This window comes from Pleurodeles waltl, chromosome 3_1 (assembly GCF_031143425.1).
Source record: "Pleurodeles waltl isolate 20211129_DDA chromosome 3_1, aPleWal1.hap1.20221129, whole genome shotgun sequence".
Taxonomy (NCBI): Eukaryota; Metazoa; Chordata; class Amphibia; order Caudata; family Salamandridae; genus Pleurodeles; species Pleurodeles waltl.
The window spans coordinates 1,431,887,637-1,431,913,157 of NC_090440.1; the positions used below are offsets into that span (position 1 = coordinate 1,431,887,637).

The following is a 25,521-nucleotide window of genomic DNA, read 5'->3' on the forward strand; positions in this document are numbered from 1 at the left end:
GGGTGGGTCCAAGGAGGTGCAGTTTGCTTGGACCCTCCAAAGTTTTTGTACCCGGAATCTCCATTAAACCTTAAATTTAGCTAAAATATCATATTTTCCTCATATTTCTGTGTGGGATCACTGCGCCAGCACACATTTCCTACCACCAGCATTTCACTTTAAGCAGAGTCAGCCTCAAAGCGTATTAAAAAAACTGCACTTATCAACATGCTTTGGTGTTACAAGTTTTTGGCCCTTCCCTATCACAGGCACTTGGCCCACCCACACAAGTGAGGTATCATGTTTATCGGGAGACTTCGGGAAATGCTGGGTGGAAGGAAGTTTGTGGCTCCCCTCATATTCCAGATCTTTGCTTCACCAAAAAGTGAGGAAAATTAGTTTTTAGACAAATTATGAGGTTTGCAAAGGATTCTGGGTGACAGAACCTGGTGAAAGCCCCACATATCACCCTATCCTGGATTGCCCTGAGTGTCTTCTTTCAAAAATGTACAGGTTTGCTAGGTTTCTCTAGGTGCCTGCTGATATAGAGTTTTCAGTGGAAAAATGTGATGGGTCGACATTGCATTTTGGGGCATTTCCAGTTGTGGGCACTAGGCCTAACCCCACAAGTGAGGTACCATTGTTATCTAGAGACTGGGGGGAATGCTGAGTAGAAGGAAGTTTGTTGCTCCCCTCAGATTCCAGAACTTTGCATCACCGAAATGTGAGGACAAATATGTTTTTTAGATAAAATGTGAGGTTTGCAAAGGATTCTGGGTGACAGACCCGGGTGAGAGCCCCACATATCACCCCATCCTGGATTGCCCTAAGTGTCTAGTTTCCACAAATGTACAGGTTTGCTAGGTTTCCCTAGGTGCCAGCTGAGCTAGAGCCCAAAATCGACAGCTAGGCACTTTACAATTTTTTTTTTCTGTTTTCAGTGGAAAAATGTGATGTGTCCACGTTGCATTTTGGAGCATTTCCTGCTATGGGCACTAGGCCTACCCACGCAACTGAGGTACTGTTTTTGATCGGAAGAAGTGGGGGAACAGCAGAATAGCAGATCAAGTGTTATTAACAATTGTCTGTCTCTGTCTTTGCACCTTCCAAATGTATTCAAAATGTGTCTACTTTTCATAAATGTATAGCTTTCTGCGATCCACCATTGGTTTCACACCCATTTCAGTCACTAACTGGAGGGAGGTTGAAAGCATAAAAATAGGAAAAATGGGGTATGTCCCAGTAAAACGCCCAAACTGTGTTGAAAAATGTGGTTTTCTGATTCTAGTCGGCCTATTTCTGAAAGATGAGGAGATGGTGATTTTAGCACCTCAAAGCCTTTGTTGATGTCATCAGTTGTAGAAAAAACAGCAGTTTTCTTCTGCAGCACATTTTTCCCACTTTGCCCAAAATAAACACATTTTAGCTGTATTTTGGCTAATTTATCGGTCCCTGCCAGCGGAATCCACAAACCCTAAGTACCTTTAGAATCCCCAGGATGTTAAAAAAAAGGATGCAAATCAGCTTATGCGGACAAAACGTTATTGGGGCCTGAGCGTGAGCTATCCCACATAGCCAAAAAAGGCTTAGCACGGAGGCGGGGGTGGGTGGGGCACTTAGCAGCAAAGGGGTTAAAACTCGGCCTACACATATTGTTTTCTAGATTACCAAGATGGTGAAATAACTATTCAGCACATGATGTTGTGCACATTAAGGTGTGGTATGTTTAAGTTAAGAGAATTTCAATTATTCTAAGATTTATGCGAAAGAAGTGCAGGGGGTATTGTTGAGTTAGTAGCACTTTGCCAAGTACATTGCTTTTGTGCTTTGTTGGCAACATCAGTGGCTGGGGGTCGTTTAGTTGATACCCTTTTTTGGTAAAGTGGTATGTAATGAGTTATATTGGGTGGAAGTGGTTGTGGGTACCACACAAATGTAAATATATTGAGTATTTTGGCCGTGTACTATACGTGCTGGCTAAATGTGTTGTGTCCGACATCTCGTAGTGGCAAGTGTAGTTGAGAGAGCAATGATAACCATGTGACTCGTCTGTTGCTAATGTGTGTTTGTTGCCACCTGGGCTGTATTATTCCTAGTTACCAGGCCTTCTCGCACATTCACTTGCAGTCACCTTCATATGGCATTCTAGTGAGAGTAACACAGAAGGACTGTGATTTTTGCAGCACAAGAGTCTAACCCAAGAAGGCCAAGATGGTATTGTGCAAATGGGCTTTCTAAGACAGGGATATGGCTAAACGATTAAAATGTTGCCAAGCAGCCTCATCACGGGCTTTTGTACTTTGATTAGCTGTACCCACACAAACCATGCCTTGTACGTTTCAGAAAATCAGATGCAATGCCAAACATAAGCGTAATTATGAAAATACTCCAATTCAACTAGAAACAATCGTTTTAATACAAAGAACACCCTTTACAACTATATGATACATAAACATACACGGTGAAAAACAGGTGATAATGCGTAGCTCATAATAAGCAATAGGTTGTCTGTGAGAGGAAGCCTACCAAGCGACCCCCCTGTCCTAGCATGTTCTTCTGATGCCAGTAGAGTTCCCAGCCCTGCTTCGTGAAAAGGACGGTTTTGTTGGCAGCGATATATGAAAGGGCCACTTATGAAATGTGTCACTTTCCTTGATATTCTGCAAAAGAGGACTACAGTCTGTTCTGTATAAGACACACATGCACATCATTTTAAATATATATAACTTATTTTAGGACCTCATATCCCATCTACGCAACATATCCCATTTTCTAAATGAAAAAGCACTTTCTCATCTATTTTGATTATTTTGAAAATATAAAACAGATTTTTTTTAAGATCAAATCGGTTTCATATAATTGGTGTTCATATTTAATTCATTATTGAAGATATGATCCGGTGGTTTAATATCTCATCATGGTCATGTTTTTTTGCGGCCTGCCATTCTAAACTTAGTTTATCACCTTCTAAAATGAAGGAGATAGAGCTTTGGTACCAGTCCGAAACTTTTGAGACAGTGCCCCATCTAAGTGCCTGTCTCGACACGCGACTGAGGAACGTAAGGTCAAAGAGAAGGGATGCACACTGTCTCGGAGTTAGTTGCAGACCCCATTGCTCTTTGCTTAAAGGTTTCTGCTTACAATTAACCGTCCACCTAGCTTCAAAATCTTCTTTTTCTTGTGAATTTGTTCTCATCAGGATCCAATACCTTGTCTTCTATTGATGACATCAGTGATGATCTGAAATCAGTTGTGAAGCTATCACTGTGCATCCATTTTGTTTGTGTTGGTTCAGAGGTTGTGATGTCCTGTTAGATTTAATGGCAAACGAAAGGACCACTTCCCAAAATATCCAATATGAAATAAAACAAAAGTGTGTATGGAACAAACAGGAGATTGAGTCAACACTAAAAAAAATACCAAGCATCCAGTATCTCGACGTTTTCCGACATTCAAATTTTCCATTATTCCATCTATGAACACGTTTATTCTAACAATGTATTTTGTTCTGATTAGAACATCCCACCTTGCCTTGGTCGATCTGCACCATGTTACACATGTGTGCGACAACACTCTGATAAAGAGGATGGAGATCAGTGTGATCCACGGTTTACGTTTACACATGTTCTGTATACTTTTCTCCTCCTAGCTCAAGCTTCGGGAAAGGTCCTCCCAGAGGGAGTCTAGCTTTTGCTGCATGTCCTCCACAGGGTTCAAGCTGTCCTGTAACTCGTCAGTGTATGTTGATGACACAGACAGTTTAGACTTCATTTCTTCTGTCTCCCTGTTGATTGTCCTTGTGAAGTCCTCGATCTGCATGAAGGTGCTCTTCCTGAACTCCTCAATCTCCTGTTCCACCTGGTTGCTCAACTCTTTCATGTATGGAGGGACGTCCCCTGCCTGAGGTTCTACAGCTCCATTGCCAAATTTCTCCTTGAGTTCGCTTGGGTATAAGATCAGCTTTGCCTTCAGGTTATCCAGGTTCTTGTGTATCTTCTCATGAAGCTGCTTAGCATTTTTGGTTAGCTTCTGGGAGAGCTCCTGGACATGCTGCTTAAGTTGTTCTTGGCTAGCTTGGGCATGCGGTGCCACGTTTCGATGAAGTTCTTCTATGGTTTGGTGGATCTCAGTGGCAATTCTATCAGCATAAGGATGGAACACCTGCTTCACCTGCCCAGTGTGGAGACTGATTTTGTCCTGGTATTCCTCTGCATACTCTGACACAAATTTTCTAACTTCACCCAAGCTTTTTTGAAGTTTTTTGCGTATGTCTTCGTGGTTGGGAGCAAGCTGTACTTTCAGGTCCATCGCCTTAATACCAACTTGTTCCAGCAGCTCATCTGAGAATGGTAACAGTCTCTGACGCACTTGCTCCACATTCCTGCTGATCTTCTGGTGGACCTCGTCAACGTAAGGAGACAGCTTCCTCCTGAGATCCTCAAGCTCCCTTCGGATCAAGCGTCTTAATCCATCCGAATCTTGGTAGAGTCGCTCCTGAAATCTGGCATTCAGGGGGCTTAGGAGGTGCCCCATGTAGTTCACCCCATCCTGCAGACTCTCCTTCAGGCTCCTGTAGGGAGAAAACACCAGTTAAAATAACCTTAGTTTAGAACCACCACAGGTAACTAGCTGTAGCTGCTCACAGTGCTTCCCAAGACTTGGCTGGATAAGTACCATTTGTTGACTAGCAAGTGTCTAACATCACCTTTACTCTAATTGAAACAGTACACTTCTGGTATTTGTTCTAAGCGCTATAAGATGGTGCCACCCTCCTTTAGGGGATGCTTTCAAATGACTGGGTAGGCCGTATATTACATATGCGGGCTGGATAAATTTGGCAAGCATTGGAATGAAGCAATTGCACGCTTTCCTCCTTGGGTTCTGAATTGGGCATTTTTCAAGTCACAGTACTGTTAATCATGCTGCCCCTCTGTGACACACCAGAAACATTTGTATTTGCCACTATATTCATGCAGGTCTAGTAAATGCCCAGGAGTATGTGTTAAAACTGATGCACAATATTTGGATCACTCTAACCCCTCACAAGCGGGCATTTACAGCATCAATGCTCTACCCATACACCCTCGAACAGCACTGCTGGGAGACAGAAGGCTGAATGTCTCTCAAATCACAAAATATTGAGGGAGGTACAAAGAGATTGGCAGAGGACCATGGATGGAATTAATCACACTGTCCTAACACTAACCCCTGGCAGAATCAAAACACACACCCACTTGAAATATCTAATTAGACTAATTAGCTTTTTGAAATATTTGCAAATGAGCCCTGTTGCTTGGCGGCCCCTTTTTTGGCCTTCCAATCCCCCTCCTTTGTTGCTGCTCACATGCATAAACAGCATTTGAAATGATATTACCAGATTTGCAAAATAAGACAAAAGCCGCAATAGGCCACAGACGTTTTCACAACAATTTGTGAGGTTTAATTCAAGTGGGAAAAATGCTTGCACTCCAGTGTTGCTGTAGATAATGAATTTAGCATCAAGCCTTATTTTAGGAGTCATTATTGCAATTTCTGGCATGTGCATGTCATGCACATCAGTGCCTAGCTAAGAGGAACTATTTTCAACCTTATTGATCACTCAACTCTGCAAATATGAATCAGCCTCTGCGATGAGATAGTATATACTATGGCAATGCTGATTAACAGTAATACAGCTTACTTTGAATCTCTGCTGAGTTTGATATGTTCTGCTTGCTCTGCGCTTTCCTTCACATTGGTCAGCTGGCTTATATACTCCCAAAATCCATTGTGCGTGTACTCTGCTTTCAAGACTGCAAAGAAAAAAGGAACCCATTATACTGTACTGCAATTGTCTAATGATGACCAACCATGATATTGCATTAAAATCTGTGATAGTTGTTGTAGTGATGTATCAACTACTCTGTTAACATCCCAATAAGAAGCAAAATGTTCATTGCACCTTTTCTTTACTGCACAAGAAAAGGAGCACAGAGTGTGTTGAGACCACACTTGAACATCTCTTGGTAAAGGATTTTTGGAAAATGTTTTTACATTGATTGTTGTTATTATTATAGTGTTTGGATGGGCACTTGTTCTTGCTGCAGTCCTGATGAGGCCAGCACCAATAGGCCGAAACGTGTTGACACCCAACAATATGAGCATGACCACACATAGATAAAAAACACAGAGGACACAATATTGGAGGACTGAGGACCATATTTTTTGGGACCTCCAAATCTGGTTGGACCACATATCAAAATAAAACAATGGACACCTTATAAGAAAATGAAACAACATGGACGAAAATGTTCTTAAAACTTTTGGAAAAGTGCAATAATATTTTGGGAAAAGGCAATAATATTTTTGGAAGAATAAATGGTAATCAAAATGTCTTTGTGATATGTACTATTAACATTGTTTTTATCAATGTAATGAAGATTGCTGGTGAAGAACTATGGGCCAGATGTAGCAAACCATTTGCGACTCGCAAACGGCGAAAATCGCCGTTTGCGAGTCGCAAACGTGGGTTTGCTATGTAGAAATGCATATTGCGAGTCGTTACTGACTCGCAATATGCATTTCTGACTCGCAAATAGGAAGGGGTGTTCCCTTCCTATTTGCGAGTCGCAGTGGGATGCAATACCATTTGCGACCGCGTACGCGGTCGCAAATGGCATCGCAGTTACCATCCACTTCAAGTGGATGGTAACCCACTCGCAAATTGGAAGGGGTCCCCATGGGACCCCTTCCAGTTTGTGTCTGGACCCACAAATATTTTTTCAGGGCAGGGAGTGGTCCAAGAGACCACTCCCTGCCCTGAAAAAATACCGAAACTAAAGGTTTCGTTTTTTTTTAAAGTGCAGCTCGTTTTCCTGTAAGGAAAACGGGCTACACTTAAAAAATAAAAAAAAACTGCTTTATTTACAAGCAGTCACGAACATGGAGGTCTGCTGACGACAGCAGGCCTCCATGTTTGCGAGTACCTATACTCGCTATGGGGCCGCAATTTGCGACCCACCTCATGAATATTCATGAGGTGGGTCATTGCGACCCCATAGCGAGTTGCAGTCTGTGTCTGAGACACCGTACTGCATACCAATTTGCGAGGTGCAAAGTGCGATTCGCATGGACTCGCACTTTGCACCTCGCAAATTTTAAATTTGCTACATCTGGCCCTATGTGTAGTATTCTTGTAAAATAATGATTTCAGCCAAATGATATGGCCTGTCCGATACAATAAAAGTATTGTTAACCAAAAATTATATATTGATAGTCTATTCAAACAAAGTGCCCCTTTAGTTGCACTGTAGTGTATGACCAGGTTCTGTTAGGGTCACACGGGCTACCCCTCTTTTGATCTAGGTCATGGGTACTTTCAAACATTTTCCCAGGGGCCTCAAAGTTTGGTCTGTTGTGTGACCGAGGGACGCATTGATGCTAGCAGAGTGGCGATGAAAGGGAGGAGGGGCACTTGGAGGGAGGGAGGGGCTGTGGTGTTATGGTGGCTGTAGGGGGCAGTAAAGCATATAGATCTAGTAGCTGAATCTCACAGTGTGAAACCAAAAAACCTGGCATTAATCCCAGCTTCCCCCTTGACCAAATTGTGTGATCCTAGGCAGTTGTTTATTTCACATTCCATTCTTTTTCTTCATTATTATATGTAAGAGGACCTCACAATGCATGACATCTGGATGTGCACTGTGCAGACTCTTCTCCTGTGTTTGTTTTAATACATGATGAAGTTGTTAATGTACGAGAGGAAATCAGGCCAATCCAAGAGTGCAGATAACAACTGACTTGCCTCTTATTTCACTACTGGCATTGTTATCAAGGTGGGGGAATAGTGAATGTTTCAGATTTTTTTGTTTGAAATCTATCACTTGAAAAAAAATACTTCTCCATGCACTGATATAATTTGATGTACTAAGATGAAATGGTTCTGCATGTTAATGAAATACACTTTTTGATTGTTTAAGAACTCTTATCATAGTTGTAAACATTAGCTGCAAGACTTCTTAAAGAATGAAAGTGCTCTTGCAGTTAAGCAGTGCAGGACAACTTCCTTACTTCATCTTCAAATAATGTTTAAATATCATCTCATTGGCACAAGGTAGGTTTTCACGTCCAGAAAATGACAGGCACTGGTTGCACCCCCCAAAGTTGGTGCTGCATGGGTCTATAGGGAGAAATCCAGGGGAGACATGGGGAGTGGCCAAAGGACCCTGTGGTAGTGGGAGAGGCCACAAGTGATACAGGGTGGGGGGGAATGGCCAGAGATGACATGGGCCTGCAGGAGGAGACAGAGGAGACAACTTTCCTAAGTGCTGTTTATCCTTTTTTTATTGGCTCAGCGACAGCACAGTGGCATTAAAAGGATGGCTGCTTTTTTTTAAACGTTATTATTTTTGGTTGGTATTTTGTCAAAATCATGCCATTTTTACAGAAGTGCAGTTTTCACCATTTATCTGCAAAATTCAAATTGTGAAATCTTGGAGGGTCTGCCTAACCTCCTGGGGCAGTCCAGAGGTTTGTTGTGCAAAGTGCTCCCCTGTTACACACCAGAGTACTTCATAGATCTTTTTCTTTCTTGAGTCCAAAGCTGTACCACTCTATAGGTTGCTGGTGGCTGGACTCCAGAGCATATATCTTTATTGTTTCTCAGCTGGAAGCCTCAGATGATATGGACCTTTGCCGCTCCTGGATGCCATCCACAAAGCATATATTCTGGTGCTGGAAAGGGGCTCCTTCCTGTGGGTTGCTACTCTCTGGTTCCTTGGTGGAGTCCACGACCCACAAGCTATGTGTGTTCTCAATTTAATAATACAGAATACTCCTAAAATGGAAGGTGTGGGCCTGGCAAGTGGGTGCACTTGCCAAGTCGAAATGGCAGTTTAAAACTACACACACAGAGACTGCAGTGGCAGGGCTACTCATGGGGGTGGCTCAACCAGTGTTGCAGGCCCACTAGTGGCATTTGATTTACAGGCTCTGGGCACACACAGAGCACTTTACTAGGGATTTACTAGTAAATCAAATATGCCAATAATGGAGAAACCAATCCAAATTGGATAGACAGCACTTGCACTTTAGCAATGGTCATCTGTGGTAAACTACCCAAAGTCCTAAAGCCAACAAAATCAGGCCCTCAGTGCCAAACATGGTCTTCTGCCCGATTAACAAAGAAGGACATTGTCTGCTTTGCGTTTATTGCATGGTATTGAATTGCAGAAATCACATAGGCCCAGATTTATACTCTGTTTGGGACGAATTTGTGTAATTTTTTTAATGCAAATTCGGTGCAAAACGAACTCCATATTTATATATTGACGTTAGACACGTCTAACTTCAAAATATTGGAGTTTGCATCGTTTTTTTAGATGGGTGAACCTACCTTGCATCAATGAGGTGCAAGCTAGGCGTTCCCATCTAAAAAATGGTGCTAACCCCATAGCCTCATATTTATCCCCCGTGCTAAAATGACGCACAGGAGGGAGGGGGGGGGGTCTAAATAATGGTGAAAAGCTTGCTTTGCACCATTATTTAACCCCTAGGTCAGACCAGGCATTAGGGGACCTGTGGACCCATTTCCATGGTTAAACATCATGGAATGGGTCCACAGGTGCCTTCCTCAAGCCCCCGGACCACCCACACCAGAGGGACACCGGAGGATGGGGAGCCCCATCCCATGTAAGTATGGTAAGTATTTTTTTTGTTTTACTTAAAGTGCAATCTGGGCCCAACTTGGGGCCCCCTGCATGGCACAGGGTGCAGTGGCCATGCCCATTGGACACAGGTCCCCTGTGCTGGCCATTGGAGTGGTGGACATGACTCCTGTCCTGTCCAGGAGTCATGTGGAATGGATGGTTTTGCGTCAGAAAATGACACTAGGCTGGTTAGAAGCATTTTTTGCCACTAACCAGCCTAACTTCATGATATCTCTCCCATAGGTCAACATGGAGATTGCCTTGAAATATATTTTAAGTGCAATTTCCCATTTAGAGCAGATATAGATTTGGAATTTAGGGTATCTAAACTCAATGTTAAAATACATCTTTTGGTAAAGTTGTTTTTCAGATTGGAAGTTTGAAAATTCCTCTTTTAGAAAGTGGACATTTCCTTGCTTAACCATTCTGTGCCTCTGCCTTGCTGCTAAATACACGTCTTGGTCAGACTGACAGTTGGACTGTTTGTGAATTCACTCTAGACAGTAGTACAAAGAGAGCCGAGGTGAGTCCTGCATATCCTGATGGATCTTACTGGGCTAGAGTGGAGGGAGGAGGCTTCATCTGCCAGTGCCTGGGCTCTTCTGCTGAGAGTGTTGACTTGCTAAGTGGTGTCAAATCCAGTCCCTGGGCCCATTAGAAGTGGAAGCTGGTAACCTGTGGGGGAAAATCCATGCACCGATGTGAGTGCGTCATAAAAGTTAATGCAGCGCCTGTTCCGCGGTTGAAACTTTTACGCAATATGTGTTCTCAACATGGACCCTTCGCACAGCGCGCTGGAATTTTCCATGCATCGACACTGGGCGTCAAATCTTCAGCATCGCAGCAAGGACCTGAGGATGCTAGTCTGGAAATCTACACATCGTTCTCCTGTGGGGAAAAGATTTGACGCATCGCCTTCTTGGCGGGGAAAGAATCAACTCATGACCTCACTTGCGAGAAAGGAATAAAAGCATTGCTTGCTTTTCCGACGCATCACCTCTCCTGCGGCTTTATTTTTGACGCATACCAGGTACTTTGGGCTAAAACAATGCATCCATTGATTCCTATAGATTAAGACTCTTTAAAATTTTAAAATTTACATATCTACTTTTGTATGTTGGATTTTTGTCATTTTGGTCTTGCTTTATTCAGATAAATAATCGCTATTTTTCTAAACTGGTGTGTTGTACATTTGTAATGTTTTCACTGTGTTACCTTGTGTGTGGGTAAAAATACTTTACATATTGCCTCCGAGATAAGCCTTACTGCTTGTGCCAAGATACCAGGGTGGTGAGCAGGGGTTATCTTAGGTGTGTGACTCTCTTAATTGGAATAGAGTGAAGGTCCCTATTTGGACAGGGTGTAAACTGACTGCCTTTGAGAGACCCCATTTCTAACAAACTGCTTCCAGCCACTAAAACTTAAACTTTAGACAAAATATGTCCCTTGTGCATCATATATGTTGGTTTAGATGGAAAACCACCTACCTGTGGGAAAAATCAGAACGAGGAGGAATGCTGCTCCGAGGTACTTCATCTCAGGTGGAGGGACCGTCACCTAAACAAAAGACAAAGCTATATCAGATTCATTCATCCCCATGAGAGCCCTATGTAGGTGCATTACCATCCGACACAGCGTGGTTGTGGCACATGGTATCCAGGTAAATGACCTACCCAGCAACCCTTGAAGGACACTTTTTATGGGTAATGACGCTACTGGCATTTGTTAGGTTTGATATGTAAACTGACAAACACTCTCAAGAGTTTTGGTTCACCCCCTTGAACTGTTGTCTCAGAATACTTTAGCTATTGGCTTGAGACATTGTCATTAACATCTTGGATCTGCCCACAGTAGTATTTTAGACAAACTTTATTTCTTGGCTGTTTGGAAGTATACTTCTACCTCCATTGAAATGCTTGGGGACTATTTAACATCTGAATGAAGAATGTTGTGACACCCAGTTCTATGCAAAGCACTTCCATTCTTCCACCAGATACTGTTTACTGTAGAAATCACCTCATTTGTATTTTTTTCTGTACTTACTGTGGAATGCAGCCACAGTAGTTCAGCCTGCATTCCAAATCTATGGAAAGCATCCCCTCCTCATTCATTCTTTTCTGCACCCAGGGCAACAACCCGAGATTCATTCATTCTGAATTTACTAAAGTGAAACTCATCTAATGGTCCTTAATTTAATATTTTATACATTTGAAAAGCAACTCCTATTACTTTCCCAATTTCTCTGTATAATGGTGGTCTAATTGCCTCAGTGCAAATCAAAAGGTTTGTCAAGGGTGATGTAGAAGACAAAGGTGTGGGGGCAGGAAGACTGATGACAACTGGTGTGTGTTCAGCATGAGTGATGTTGAAAGAAAGAGAAAGAAGTCTAGACTAATGGGGCTATTCAAAAATGTTTCTTACACTTGTGAGTGAATTACACGTGTTAGTTTACTCTCACATTACACAAAAGTATAGGCTTACATGTCTCCACACCCTGAAACAGGATGTAGAGCCCAATTTTTGACTGTAAGTTACTTCTGCTGAAAAGAAACAGTAGTAAGGCCAGCACCACACATAGCCAACCCACTGACACTGCAGCACCCTACTATCGAATATAATGCAGATAGAGACTTAAAGTAAAACCTTGTAGGAAATAAAAATGGAAAAAATATGAATAAATATAATTTAATGTTAAAATATATCCAAAATATTTTTTATTATTAGCTAAAATATTTATTAACCTTTTCTAAATTGGAAAATTAATGTAACATTAAATTGTAATAAAATCAATTTAAATTACTTTCTGTGAATTTTATACATCATCTTTAACAATTAATAATGTAGTATTAAAAGAAGTATTTTTTTACTTTGTGTGAAATTTTATTTTTTAATTTATACTTTAGCAATATGGTAAAAATGTATTTACTATACGGCAATTAATTAAAGATTTTATTCAATATCAATTTAATGGTGCTGTAGCATATTTTTCTTTTTTATACATTCTACATAAATGCATATAATTACATTACATTAATATTTACCATAAAAATGTGTTTTGCTATCTTTTTCAAGATTTAATAAATGTTTTTATTTTCCCCTATACATTACCATACTGAGATCTCTGTCTCGAATGTGGTGTCTGTCTAAGGTAAAAGACAGAAAAAAGTTTTTAAAAAAAGTTTATTTAAATAAAGAAAGGTAAAAATATGTTTATGCTAAATATTAGTGCAAATTAATTTTATGTATTTATTTTAAATGTAGCACAAACACAAAAGGGAACATGATACAGCACTAATAACTTAAATTTGCATTACGTGTTATATTTTTGTAAACATATGAAATTAAAAAAGTGATCTTCCTGAAGTTTAAATCAAATATGAATTTGCACCTAGTGTAAAAAATAATTTTATTGTGCAGTATAGAATTAATAAAAAATACATTAATTATATTTTATTAAAACTTCATGTTACATTCATTTTTCAAATAAACGTTTATTTAAAAATTGTATAATAAAGTAATAAATATGTATATTTTTGATATTTTTAATATTGAATTAATATTTGTTTATATTTTGTCTGTTTAAAATACTTTAATTTAATTTAACATGCTTTTTATTGGAGTTTTATTTAAGTCCCTTTTCTCTATTGTTTTTCTATGGAAGGGTGTTGCGGCACCAGTAGTTGTCCATATGTGGTGTTGAATGTACTCCAGCTCTGAGCTGGAGTAATTTAGTACTGTTTTGTGTCTCTTTTTGACTGTAGTAACTTTAGAAGTGCAGTTTGGGAATAGCAATGGGCGTACACCTTTGGTGATGTTGTAAGGCCCTCTCTAAACCACTCCCCCACAGTCCTTAAACCCCTTGATACGTTTCCCTAAACCCCACCTATTTTGTAGTAAGTACACCACATTTTTCAACAACTCCCCCAGTCCCTCCCACATTTACTACTAAGTAGTAAGCATACATGTGTGAGAATCACCCCTATAGAAAAGATAGGAGAGGTGGAAATTAAGATTTACACTCGTAGGCTTGTCAGTGGCATGTTGTAGTATTTTAGACGTACTACTAAGTGTACTAAAAGATGCAGTTTGTGCACAGGGCACAAAAGTGTTCGCAGACCAATAGCTACATTGTAAACGACCCAACCTATAGGTTTCACAATGCAAAGGGCTGTTAACAAAAAAATTGCAAGCCTGATTAAAGGTGTTAAAAATGAGAAGGAGCTTTTTATCACCTTATTGATTTTACATGGGAAACAATCTAGCAAAATTTCGGAAATGGAGACCACTTTCAAGGAGGAAATTAAAGGTGATTTATGGTAATGTGGTCGATGGTAGAGATGGCCTTCAAGCTAATACTAATAGTCAAACATTTCACCGACATGGACCAGAGGGGCTTGCTAACAAACCTTACTATCCAGTACAATTCGAGTGCCATGGGGTTGGACCCTAGTAGCCCCTACAGCCACCCCTCCTGTGATGATCTCTGGAGCGGTGGCAGAGTGTATCGCAAAAGGTACCAACCTTTGGGTGGGTGGCAGGAAACTCATGAGCTGCACCTGGCATAGGCTACTACCGCTCAGAAGGCGTTTCCTTTTTCAGAAAGTATTATGACCTATTTGCTAAAAAGGTATGGCAATGTCCATCCCAGTAATTCCCACCCACATCGACCTCCGACTCTGAATCTGAGGGAACCACGCCATAGTATTTTATTCTGCATCTGTGGAAAGCACCCCACATTAATTTACAGTGTATTCTGAACCACATATTAGTTATATCTACATTCTGTACTTGGTAGAAACACACCATATGTATTCATTCATCCTCAGCCAGTGGGAAGCACCTTAATTATATTCACTTTGTATCCTATGGCAATGGAATCTATGCCATACCCATCAACTCCATATTATTTACAAATGGAAAGCAATTTATACTCATGTACTCTGTAGAGTGCCACTGTAAAAAGAGACCAACTTATTGATTCATTCTATCCTTATGCAGAGCACCTTCAGATTCGTTCACTTTTAGTATTATACACCTCTTATTCATTGATTATGTATTTCGTACCAGTACAAGGCATTTATTCTGCTCCTGTGAAAATTACTTTACTTTCATTCGCTTTATATTGTGTACCCATGAAGAACGTCTCAGATGTATTATTTCTACGCCTGTCCAAACTGGCTCACATTTATAAACTTTATAGTTTGCAGATGTGCAAAGAACCCAATATTCATTATGCTTTCTTCACCTGTTTTCACAAGGCTGTGTGAGCGCGATTAAGAAACAAACAGTAAATAAACGTCTCATCTGGGGAGTAGCAGATAGACTGAAAGGCTTACTTGCCCCTATGCATGTGACAACACCAGCACTGCTGACTCGGACTTTCATCCTTCTAACGGTGCAAAAACGAGTTCTATCGAGCTGGGTAATAACCTTTGTCATTTAAGGGATAGTTCCTTAGTGCTAATAACATCATATAGCGGTAAATTCAGAGTCTTGTAACCAGCCTTACCTGCTCGCTGGCACCGCCACTCCAGTGTATCTGTGTTCACGCACCTCCCCATTGTGTACTTTTATACGTGCGTCCGTGGCATCTGCTGCAGGTGACGAGGTGAGACGCACGCGCATACATACAGAGTCGCACGTCTGTGTAAACACGACGTGGAGGTTCAAAGACACTCCTCGAGGGTGATGTCACTGGCCGAACACACTGGCCACCGACCCCATTCGTGTTCTGATACGGAGAGTGCCTTTCGAAAAAAGTAAATTAATGAATATAGGAAAGCGCCAAGCGATAAGGCGGGATCAAAGTGCACACTGGGAGCAGGTGTACTGCCAACTTGTGCTGATAACAATAACTGCGGTGAACTTTCCCCTCCATGCACGGGTTTAATTGTAAAAGTGTGTCTGTGGGTGTCCGTACCCCAAAAGTATCATGAATAGTATAGAATAATAGCCTGGCTCTTTTTCTCGGCCACTAAGGCACTGGCACAGTTAGTCCCAGGTTTGCTAACACCTCCAAGTGCCACAAAAGTGACCTAAACAAGCAAACAGTTTTGTTTTGTTATTTACTTTGCAGCACCAAACGTGTTTGGCTCTGGAAAGCAGCTCTAAATTAACACAAAGCAGCTTTATAAACTACTTTGCTCTAATTTGCGTCAAGGAGGCATCCATGGGTGGTGTGTGAGTGTTCCTGTGCAACCACCCATGGTTTTTGATGTACATCTCTACTTATGAACAAAGATAGACAGGAATTTGGTGTAAAAATTACAACTCTTTGAGGCAGGCGTAACATGAGAATTGTTTTCTTTTCTCACAACGTTTGCATGTTTGCTGTAATGTGGAGGTGGTGGTCCTCAGTCATAGCTCAGGCCCACTAGGGTCACCATTGGGCCTCTCTCCTCAGATGACAATCTCGACCAATCAACATACTTCTTACTTGGTCCAGTTGGCCCCCTCTCGCATACTGGGTCACCATCACTCCATGGCACAGCAGCAGTCTTCACAGGAACTTAACACCGCACAGGGACTATGGCCCATTCGACACAGCAGCACTCTTCAAGGCGGCCCTACCTGGCATATGTGGTCCCCAACTTCACACTGCTCACAGGTGATGACCAGTTGAGTGCAGCAATGATCATGGCTCGCTTCACTGCAGCCCTCCTCTAAAATACGGGCCATACAGTTTTTCCATGCACACAGGCAACAACCCCATTGGTGTAGCAGCCGTCTCCTCACAGCTCACTAAGGGAAAACACTCACCAGGATTCCCTACTGATCCTCTTTCCTTCCAGCACTATCCTCTTCCTCACAGGGACACACTGGTCTTGACAGGCAGGCACTGGGGCTGCAGGCTCCCGGGCAGGTGTACTTAGATCCTCTGGGCGATGTCCTCTCACCCGCCTGGTATACTAGCAGGCCTTGGACACCAGTGTTGGTCACAGGCAGAAGTATTGCAGCACTTCTCCTCACACAGCCTGACTGACTGCTTGATAGTTGACAATTCATGGGGTCTCGCGCTCCCCTTCTTATAGTCCATTTTCAGACTCCAATTGTGATGTAGAGGCTAAGGGACATATTTACATGCCCCTAGCGCCACCAGAGCAGTGCTGGACACTGAGTCATATTTACAAGGCAGGGCTAAGCCACTTTTTGTGGCTTAAGACAGGCTTGTAAATATGGGCCCCTCCTGACGCAGTTTTCTGCAGCAGAGGGACGTGCAATGGGTGTTGCTGTGTGCGTTCCACTGCAACACCCATTACTTTTGATGTTGCCTCAGATGTACAAGGAATCAAAATCTGAGACAGCACCAAAAACTGACCCCACTCATGGGTGGCGTTAGAATGGTGCAGCGAAGAAAAATACATTTATTTCTCCTTGTTTTTGCTTGTTCTGTGTGTGCTGCATTCTGCAGCACACATAGAGAGAATAACAGGCCATTAATGATTGTTTCTGTGCAGGAAGATGCCCCTTTCTGCACATAAACAATCAATCAATATTGACGATTTGATACTTCTGTGTGCTGCATTCTGCAGCTTAGAGAATTGCCAAATCGCCATTGTAGATTGTTTATGTACAGGAAGGGATTCCTTCCTGCACATAAACAGTCATTCCCTTCAACGCAGTCACCTTTGCACGATTGTGCAAGGATGCCTGCATTGGCGCTGGCAGCTAAATTTAATACCAGTGTTAGGGGAAGCACAGGGGTGCGATGTATTTTTTGTAAATACAGCACATTCCTGTGTTTCAGAACTGACGCAGCCCAGCACTGTGCATTTTGGCTCAACGCTGCACCAGTTCCATGTAAATATGGTCCCAAGTTTTTGAAGTTCATGTTGTGCATCTGCTTCCTCTTGAAGTGCCCTCACCTCTGTTCTCTCTTCCTCCAGAAAGCAGTTTGTCACAGCAGAAGTGACTCCAAATTTCTCTTTTTTTAGTTTATTTTTTACTCGAATTGAATATGATCACAATAAGTTATTGATTAGTACTTTACCAACACGTTTGATTAGAGATAAAGAAATGAGGGGAAAAAACATCGTATAGAACACTGCAGGTGACACTAAAAAAGGAGAACCAATACTGCTATGAACTCAGCCTCATCAGCAATCAAACATTATAGCCCAAATGTATTTAAGACGTGTGTAGCCCTTTATGCCATTCACTCTCAGAATAGCTGACTCAAGTTCAAATATCTGACAGGGGAGTGCACACCACTCAAATACCATGGGAGGTATAGTGTTAGTCCAGGATCTAGATACAGATATCACTGCGGATAGCCTGGGGCTAATGTCACGTTTATATGCCAGCATGATTACTTTAGCAGATATCTGGAGATCACATCCTAGATATCAAGAGAGAAACCGAACTATGCTGAATCAAAACACATTCAACATGGGGCATCCAGCAAACATATGGATAATATCTGCAGCATGAAGACCACACTTTGGACAACAAACCTTGGTAAGGACATTGCCCGTGGCCCACTTACAAATTATATCTGGCGTTTAATATAGCATGCAAATGATTTTAAACTGCTGAAGCTAACTAAGTAACTGAGAAAAACAAACAACTAATGATATATAAGGTGTCGGTAATATTGAGTAAAACAATACATCACTCTCCTACTGATTCCTAGACAAAACTAGTTTTCAAAATGCAACTTTACTGATAGTAATATATTCTGGATGAATAACCTGCTCAAGCCTACTGCTCTATTTAGCAGCTAAAATGGGGAAATCATAATCTCTATGTGCACCCATGATCCTCTATAGTGCCTTGATGGTTAACTTGCCTACAGTGGCATAAAGATATGTCAAGCTATCTGAATCGTTAGAATCAGCCTTACGAAGGGGATTATGCAAAAAGAAGTTGCAAATCTGAAGGTATTTGAAAAAAGACTTGCAGAAGATCATGTAATATTTGTAAAATAGAAAAAGTTCATAACCCATTTTTATTGTAGGTCTGCCCAAAAATCTTCAAACCAAGATTGTACCAACACTTAACCACTAAATTGAGGAAAATAGATGGAAAATTAGGATTTCTCCATAGCGGCGTGCATAAGTGGATAGTTGGAACAGAATATTTACCACTGATTTTGCCCTATATTCACGAAATATCAATAATAATCTTAAACCAGACTAATTTGAAATAATTAGGAAATGAACGTCTACAAAGAAAAAAGTCTGATGTCAGGCCTCAAAGCTAATTGAGATTTCAGGGAATATGAATCCAGATTGTGATCAGTTAGCAGGTTCCTAATGCGGAAGCTCCCTCCAATTGCTAAAAAAACAAATTGGAAACACATAGCATGATTGCACAAAAGGGATAAAAAAAATTGTCGAGAATATTATTTTTAATGATATTGTATCGTCCCATTATGCCTATTGGAAGACGATTCCTGCACCGTATCTTGGCTGTAGATGCCTGTAGGAGGGTTCATAGTTGAATTGCTAAATGCGTGCTACTTTAGCACAGACCTTAGCCCCCAAGATAGGTAGCCTCAGAGACGATCCCAGGAATTGGGTTTTCCGCTTGAAAATTAAGTATTATGTATGTTTTCTAGAGATTAAGTTTATATCCTGAAACAACCCGGAACCTTTTCACATAAACAATCATTCCCCCCAACTCAGGCACCCTTGCACAAGGGTGCCTGCATTGGAGTTAGGAAGCTTAATTTAGCACCAGTGCTAGGGAAAACACAGGGGTGCGCCGTATCGTCTTAAATACTGAGCATCTCTGCATTTCTGAAGTGACACCGTACGGCGCTGCCAAATTTGCCACAGCGCTGCACCACTTTCTAGTAAAATAGGCCCTTAATGCCTCTTTCAAAGTAACCGTCTGCCGATCTGAAGGTCCTTTCCAACAACTACAGGCTTATTTGTTTTGCTTCCTGCTCTTTCCAAAATGCTTGATAAAATAGTTACTGATCAGCTGAGTTGCTTCCTTGAATCGTGCAATCTTTTACATGACTCATAGTCTGGTTTCAGGCCCTGTCATAGTACTGAATCCACCTTTTTGGAAGTCACAGAGTTCATCAAATTGATCCTTGATCAGGGACATGAGGCAGTGGTGGTCTTATTAGATCTGTCCACTGCCTTTGACACTCTTTCTCGCAGTATATTGATACGTTGTCTAGTCAACACTGGCATTGGTGGCTTTGCCCTACAATGGCTAAAGTTCCACTATTCTTCTGTTCCAAAGCCTCCGAATTACAGTGTCCTTCAAGGCTCTTCTCTTAGACCCATAATTTTGTAACGCTTATATATGCACCCCACTTTGTGAAGATTATTAATCCTCTGGGATTCATAGTGGTGTCATATGTAGATGACACTCAACCATTGCTGTCACTAGTTAGGTATAACAGGGAGAATTATCTTTTTTTCTCCATTTTTCCTCTTTCTTTCTGCAGCACACTTAGAAACAGGAAAAAGTCTCTGAGAATTGTTTTTGAGCAGGAAGGTATCTCTTTCTGCACAAAAACAATCCTGAATGTTACACAGTCACTTTTGCACTATGGTATAAGGATGACTGCGCTGGCGCAAGGCTGCCCAGAGTTCACTAGCACAAGAGGGGTGATCTCTTCCTTTTAACCAACACAGCTACATTGAGGTTGACTTACTTAGGATTTGCACAATGCAGTGCAGCAAGTTGCTATGCTGTGGTGTGTGACTGGGGAGAGATGAAAAGCACAGTAACTACTAAGATGTGGCTCTCTTCAACTCTCTCCTTGAGATGGCTCGCTTGAGGCTGCCCAGTGCCTGAGACTCAATAGCTAGCTTCTTGGAGAGATCACCTGGGGATTGGTGGATGAGTTGAGGGTTTCTTGCTGCTTGCTGTATTACAGTGTAAAATTATAGTACAGTCACTCAAGCACACATTCAAGAGGGGAGGGATTGGAGGGTGGCCTACATTACTCCTTGGTGGAGGAAGTGTAGGAGTGCTTTAATGTGTATTAATGAGTGGAGGGAGTCGAGGAGGGGGTATATTACTCACACCTTGTAGAGGGGGTAGGTGATATATAATACTCTCTCCTAAGTGGAGAGAGTGCAAGAGTAACAATCTTGGGGGGCTGATTTATGGAAAGTGGAGGGGGCATATTATTCACACCTTGTAAAGGAAGTGGGTGATGTATAATACTCTTTCATGGGTAGAGAGAGTGCAAGAGTAACAATCTTGGGGGCAGATTTATGGAATGTGGCTCTGCACACAGTGCAGAGCCACTTTCCCTACACCCCTTAGCACACCCTACCATGCACCATGTGTGCACCGTATTTAAAATACGGCATACCACGGCGCAGGGAAGGGGACAACAGTGTCATTTTTTATGACGCTATTGATGTACTCTCCAGGAGTAGCGCCAAAATATTGCCGCTACTCCTGCAGAGTACATAGGGGCCCACTGTAAAGAATGGAAGCCCCCTTTTAACACCTGCTCTTGAGCAGGCTTTAAAAGTGCCGTAATAAATGGCGCAAGGAAATCTCATAGATTCCCTTGCACCATTTTACCCACTCCCCTAACGGGGGAACACCCCCTTTGCATACATTATGCCTGGCTCAGCCATAATGTAGTGCCAAGGGCTACAGAGTGGCGCAATGCATTCATTGCGCCTCTCTGTAAATACGGCGTGGGGATTTTGGCCATGTTGGACCACATTGACGTTGAAATAAATTACGTTAATGTAACGCAAGGTGGCGCTAGGGGCTTATAAATATACCTATTGATGTGTCAAGGGCATTCAGTGTAGTATGGCATATATTTCTCAAACTGAGGAGGTGAGAGTGTAGGATACTGCATATTTCTCACATTTGTGGGAAGTGTGAGGCAGTGGCGTAGCGTTGGTTGTCAGCACCCGGGGCAAGGCAAGTAATTTGCGCCCCCTAACCCGTGGATTTTAGCACTCGCGCGCGTGCCCCCCCCCAGATGTTGCGCCCGGTGCGGCCGGCCCCCCCTGCACCCTCTACGCTACGCCACTGGTGTGAGGAGCTAGCACTGCTGAGCTGTGAGAAGCTGGCACTGATGGGCAGTATGAAGCGTAGGCTCTGGGGCTCTATTTGTTTAGAGCTTGGCACCGATGGACAGTGGAATCTGCACTGCTGGGCAGCGTGGGCGTCTAGCAGTGGTTGACAGTGTGAGGCGCTGGTATCGCTGGACAGTGTAAGGGCCTGGTAGTGTGAGATCCTGGTGCTAGGGTGGCTAGGTGAAAGTCTGCATGAAGAAGTGGCTCTGGCTGCTGGGATGAGTGGGGAACATTTATGTTTTAAAGTTCTTATACCAACCTATGTTAGACTGACAGTATCTGTCTTGTGCCCTCTTGTCACACGGCTCTTATTATGTTCAAATTTTGTTTTGAAAGGCAGACCTGTGTGATGTTACGCAAGCAGCAAAGTCCGGCCCTGCACAAACCTAGTTTCAAAGTGGCCAGAAACAGGAGCTGAGTCTCAAAGTGCAAGTGCACTTGGCCATAGCTATCAATTGCTTAGGAGGTGTAGGGACACCTGGGCCAGAGGTTTAAGGGGCCCACTTCACCTTTATTAGTAGCTCTTTTTTACTCCTAAACCAGGAGATGAACCTAAGTGTTCCTACTAGTCAGTGCAGTCGGCTTGCTGTTGGTAGATATTTTTTTTAAACACAGTAAGGCACAGTTTGGGAGACTGTGGGCCATATTTATACTTTTCGACGCACAACTGCGCCAACGCAGTTGTGCGTCAAAAAATCTAACACCGGCTAACGCCATTCTGAAGCGCCATGCGGGCGCCGTATTTATTCAATGACGTTAGCCGGCGGCGCTGCCTTGTGTGCGTAAAAAAAAATGATGTACACCAGGCAGCGCCGGCGTAGGGGAATATGGAGCTTGGGCGCCAAAAAATGGGGCAAGTCAGGCTGAGGCAAAATTATCGCCTCAACCCGATTTGCGCCATTTTTTTCGACTCCCAACCCCCATTGAAATGATTCCTGTCTTAGCAAAGACAGGAGTCATGCCCCCTTGCCCAATGGCCATGCCCGGGGACTTCTGCCCCCTGGGCATGGTCATTGGGCATAGTGGCATGTAGGGGGGCACAAATCAGGCCCCCCATGCCACAAAAAAAAAAAAATTAATACTTACCTGAACTTACCTTATGTTCCCTGGGATGGGTCCCTCCATCCTTAGGCGTCCTCCTGGGGTGGGCAAGGGTGACAGGGGGTGTCCCTGGGGGAATGGGAGGGCACCTCTGGGCTCCTTCCGAGCCCACAGGTCCCTTAACGCCTGCCCTGACCAGGCGCTAAAAAACGACGCAAAAGCGGCTGGACGTCATTTTTTTTGACCCGCCCACTCCCGGGCGACATTTTTGCCCGGGAGTGTAAATACGGCGCACATGCCTCGGAGTCACTTTTTTAGACGGGAACGCCTACCTTGCATATCATTAATGCAAAGTAGGTGTCCACGCTAAAAAATGACGCAAACTCCATGGACTTTGGCGCTAGACGCGTCTAAAGCCAAAGTATAAATATGGAGTTAGTTTTGCGTCAAAATTGCGTCAAAAAAAATGACGCAATTCCGGCGCAAACAGAGTATAAATATGCCCCTGTGTGTGCGAGCGTCCTCGAACTGTAGCACACACACTCAAGGTAACCCAGCATGCGACTGAATGTATTCCGGTGGCGTGATGGTGTAATGTTGACGCACGTATCGACGTGCCGCCATATTGACTGTGACAAACGCATCGACGTGCCGCTATATCCCGGAAATAAAACTGGAAGATTTTTTTAGCATATCGGTGATAATCACACCTGTCGTATTCAAAAGATGTGCAGCCATATTTCCTGAAATAAACACTCAATCAGGAAGATTTTAATAGTGTATCAGTGATACGCACACCCATCATATTCAAAGGGCGCGCACATCATCTTCACACACGGGGGTGATACGCACACATTTCAGCATTGTCAATAAGGGTGTCGGTAATACGCACACCCTATATATTCAAAAGATGTGCACAATACTTATATACATACAGTATAAGTATTGGTGATATGCACACCACAACTAGATCGACTAATTGAACTTTTGGAAAGATGCATCGGTGATGAGCACACCTTTATCATAGTAATTAAACCTAATTGGATATATTACCAAGACTATTATCTTATGCTTTTTATAGTTTTTAATTTGAGTATTTACATACCAGGATTTACACAAATAAGATATTAATTAGTATAATAAATCTTAGCAACTCGTAATGGCTACAGCGAACAATGTAGTAACGGCTCCTATAATATTTCTTCCAAGGGCAGGTGAAGCAATGATGAAATGGATAGACTGGGAAGATTACTTCCTCAATAACATCTCAGCACTCAGGAGGAAAATGATGAGGAATTTTCAGCAAGAAGGAAGAAAAGAGTATTACTACATAATTTGGGGCCAGAAGGTCAAAGATTTTACAATCTTATAGAAAATAAAAAAAGACCTTATGGTAGAACTGATGAATTTAAAGAAGCTCTTGAAGATTTAGATGCTTACTATAAGCCCACAGTTTGTGTAGCATAGATTTAATTTTTTCAATGGAAACAACTTAAAAGTGAATCTATAGAGGATTATGTAGCGGAATTGAAAAAATTAGTAATTACATGTAAAATTTTAAAATCTCCACAATGATTTAATAAGAGACCAAATTGTTATGCATTGTGATAACAGCAGCATTCGGGAAAAACTATGGGTGTGTGGTGAAGCGCCTTTGAATGAAATAGTTGCTATAGTAAAGAAAGGAGAGTTATCAAAAAGATGTGCCACAGCTGCACTGAAGGGTGCAGGAGAACTGGAGTCAGTTTGCAATGTGACAAACAGCAGAAAAGTAACAAGAAATATGGAAAGAAAGGAGGAAAGAAACAAGATGGCAGAGAGAAGGAATTTGAGGACAAACGTCCCATTTGTTTCAGATGCAGTAACAAGGGCCATATAGCGAGAGATAAAAGATTTCCTGCCATCAGAATTAAATGCTCTTTTTGTGGTATTGTGTGTCATTTTGCTAAAGTGTTTCGAAAGAATAATAATAAAGGGATTTCTGTTAAATGGTTGATGGGAGATGAGGATGAAGTACATGAGAAGGAAAGTGGGTTACAAAGTGATGACGGTGTCTTAAGTATAGATGGTGCAATACGTGGAGTGGGGTGCTCCATGAGGAAAAAAACAATTTGTAACATGACCATTGGTGGAATTGATTTACAAATTGTAGCAGACTTAGGTTCACCTTATATGATTATTCCAAGTTCTGTATGGGAAAACAAATGTTTAATAGTAATAGGTGAAGAATTGGAGCCCACAGGTGTACACCCTGTTACTTCACAGGAGAAGTAATTCCTATGGTATATAAAGAAGTCACATTCATATTTAAAAGCAGTCAAACACAAGGGGAGTTATATATACCTGAGAAAGGTCCATCAGCATTAGGATGGGTTGAGCAAGGTAATCTCATGATCACACTTGATCCTAAAACTAAGGATCAAGTAATGATGTTAAGTGAACCTGTGATCGGCATGGAAGAAGAACTAAAAAGATGTTATCCTGATGTGTTTTCTGGTAAGGTAGGAAAGTTAGAAGGATTCTGCCATAAACTTTTCCTCAAACAGGGAGTGAAATCTATTAGTCATAAGGCAAGGAATATACCACTAAGTATCAAGGACATTGTCATGGAACTTCTAGACATTTTAGAGAGCAAAGGGATAATTGAGCCAGTGGAGAGTGCAGAATGGTTGGCTCCAGTGGTAGTAGCTCTCAAACCTAATGGAAAGATAAGGTTATGCATTGAACTTAGGGATTTGAATAAGAATATTGTTTTGGACAGTTTTCCTCTCCCTAGAATTGACAAACTTCTTTCTCAGTCT

The 25,521-nt window shown here is 42.1% G+C and overlaps 1 protein-coding gene across 2 annotated transcripts; it reads right to left on the minus strand.

Annotated features, from left to right (window-relative positions):
* Window positions 1-2,371: 2,371 nt before the first annotated feature.
* APOA5 (apolipoprotein A5) lies at window positions 2,372-15,278 on the minus strand. 2 transcript variants are annotated; one of them, XM_069224957.1, is made up of 5 exons: window positions 15,175-15,246; window positions 12,774-12,808; window positions 11,153-11,222; window positions 5,660-5,771; window positions 2,372-4,549 (listed from the first exon to the last, which is right to left on the minus strand). In XM_069224957.1, exons 1-5 carry the CDS (start codon window positions 15,224-15,226, stop codon window positions 3,625-3,627), a joined length of 1,194 nt encoding a protein of 397 aa, XP_069081058.1. In that variant the 5' UTR covers window positions 15,227-15,246; the 3' UTR covers window positions 2,372-3,624. The 2 variants fall into 2 exon arrangements, with proteins under 2 accessions (XP_069081058.1, XP_069081059.1); XM_069224958.1 differs by lacking the exon at window positions 12,774-12,808 and having other exon boundaries at window positions 15,175-15,278.
* Between the last annotated feature and the right edge of the window lie 10,243 nt (window positions 15,279-25,521).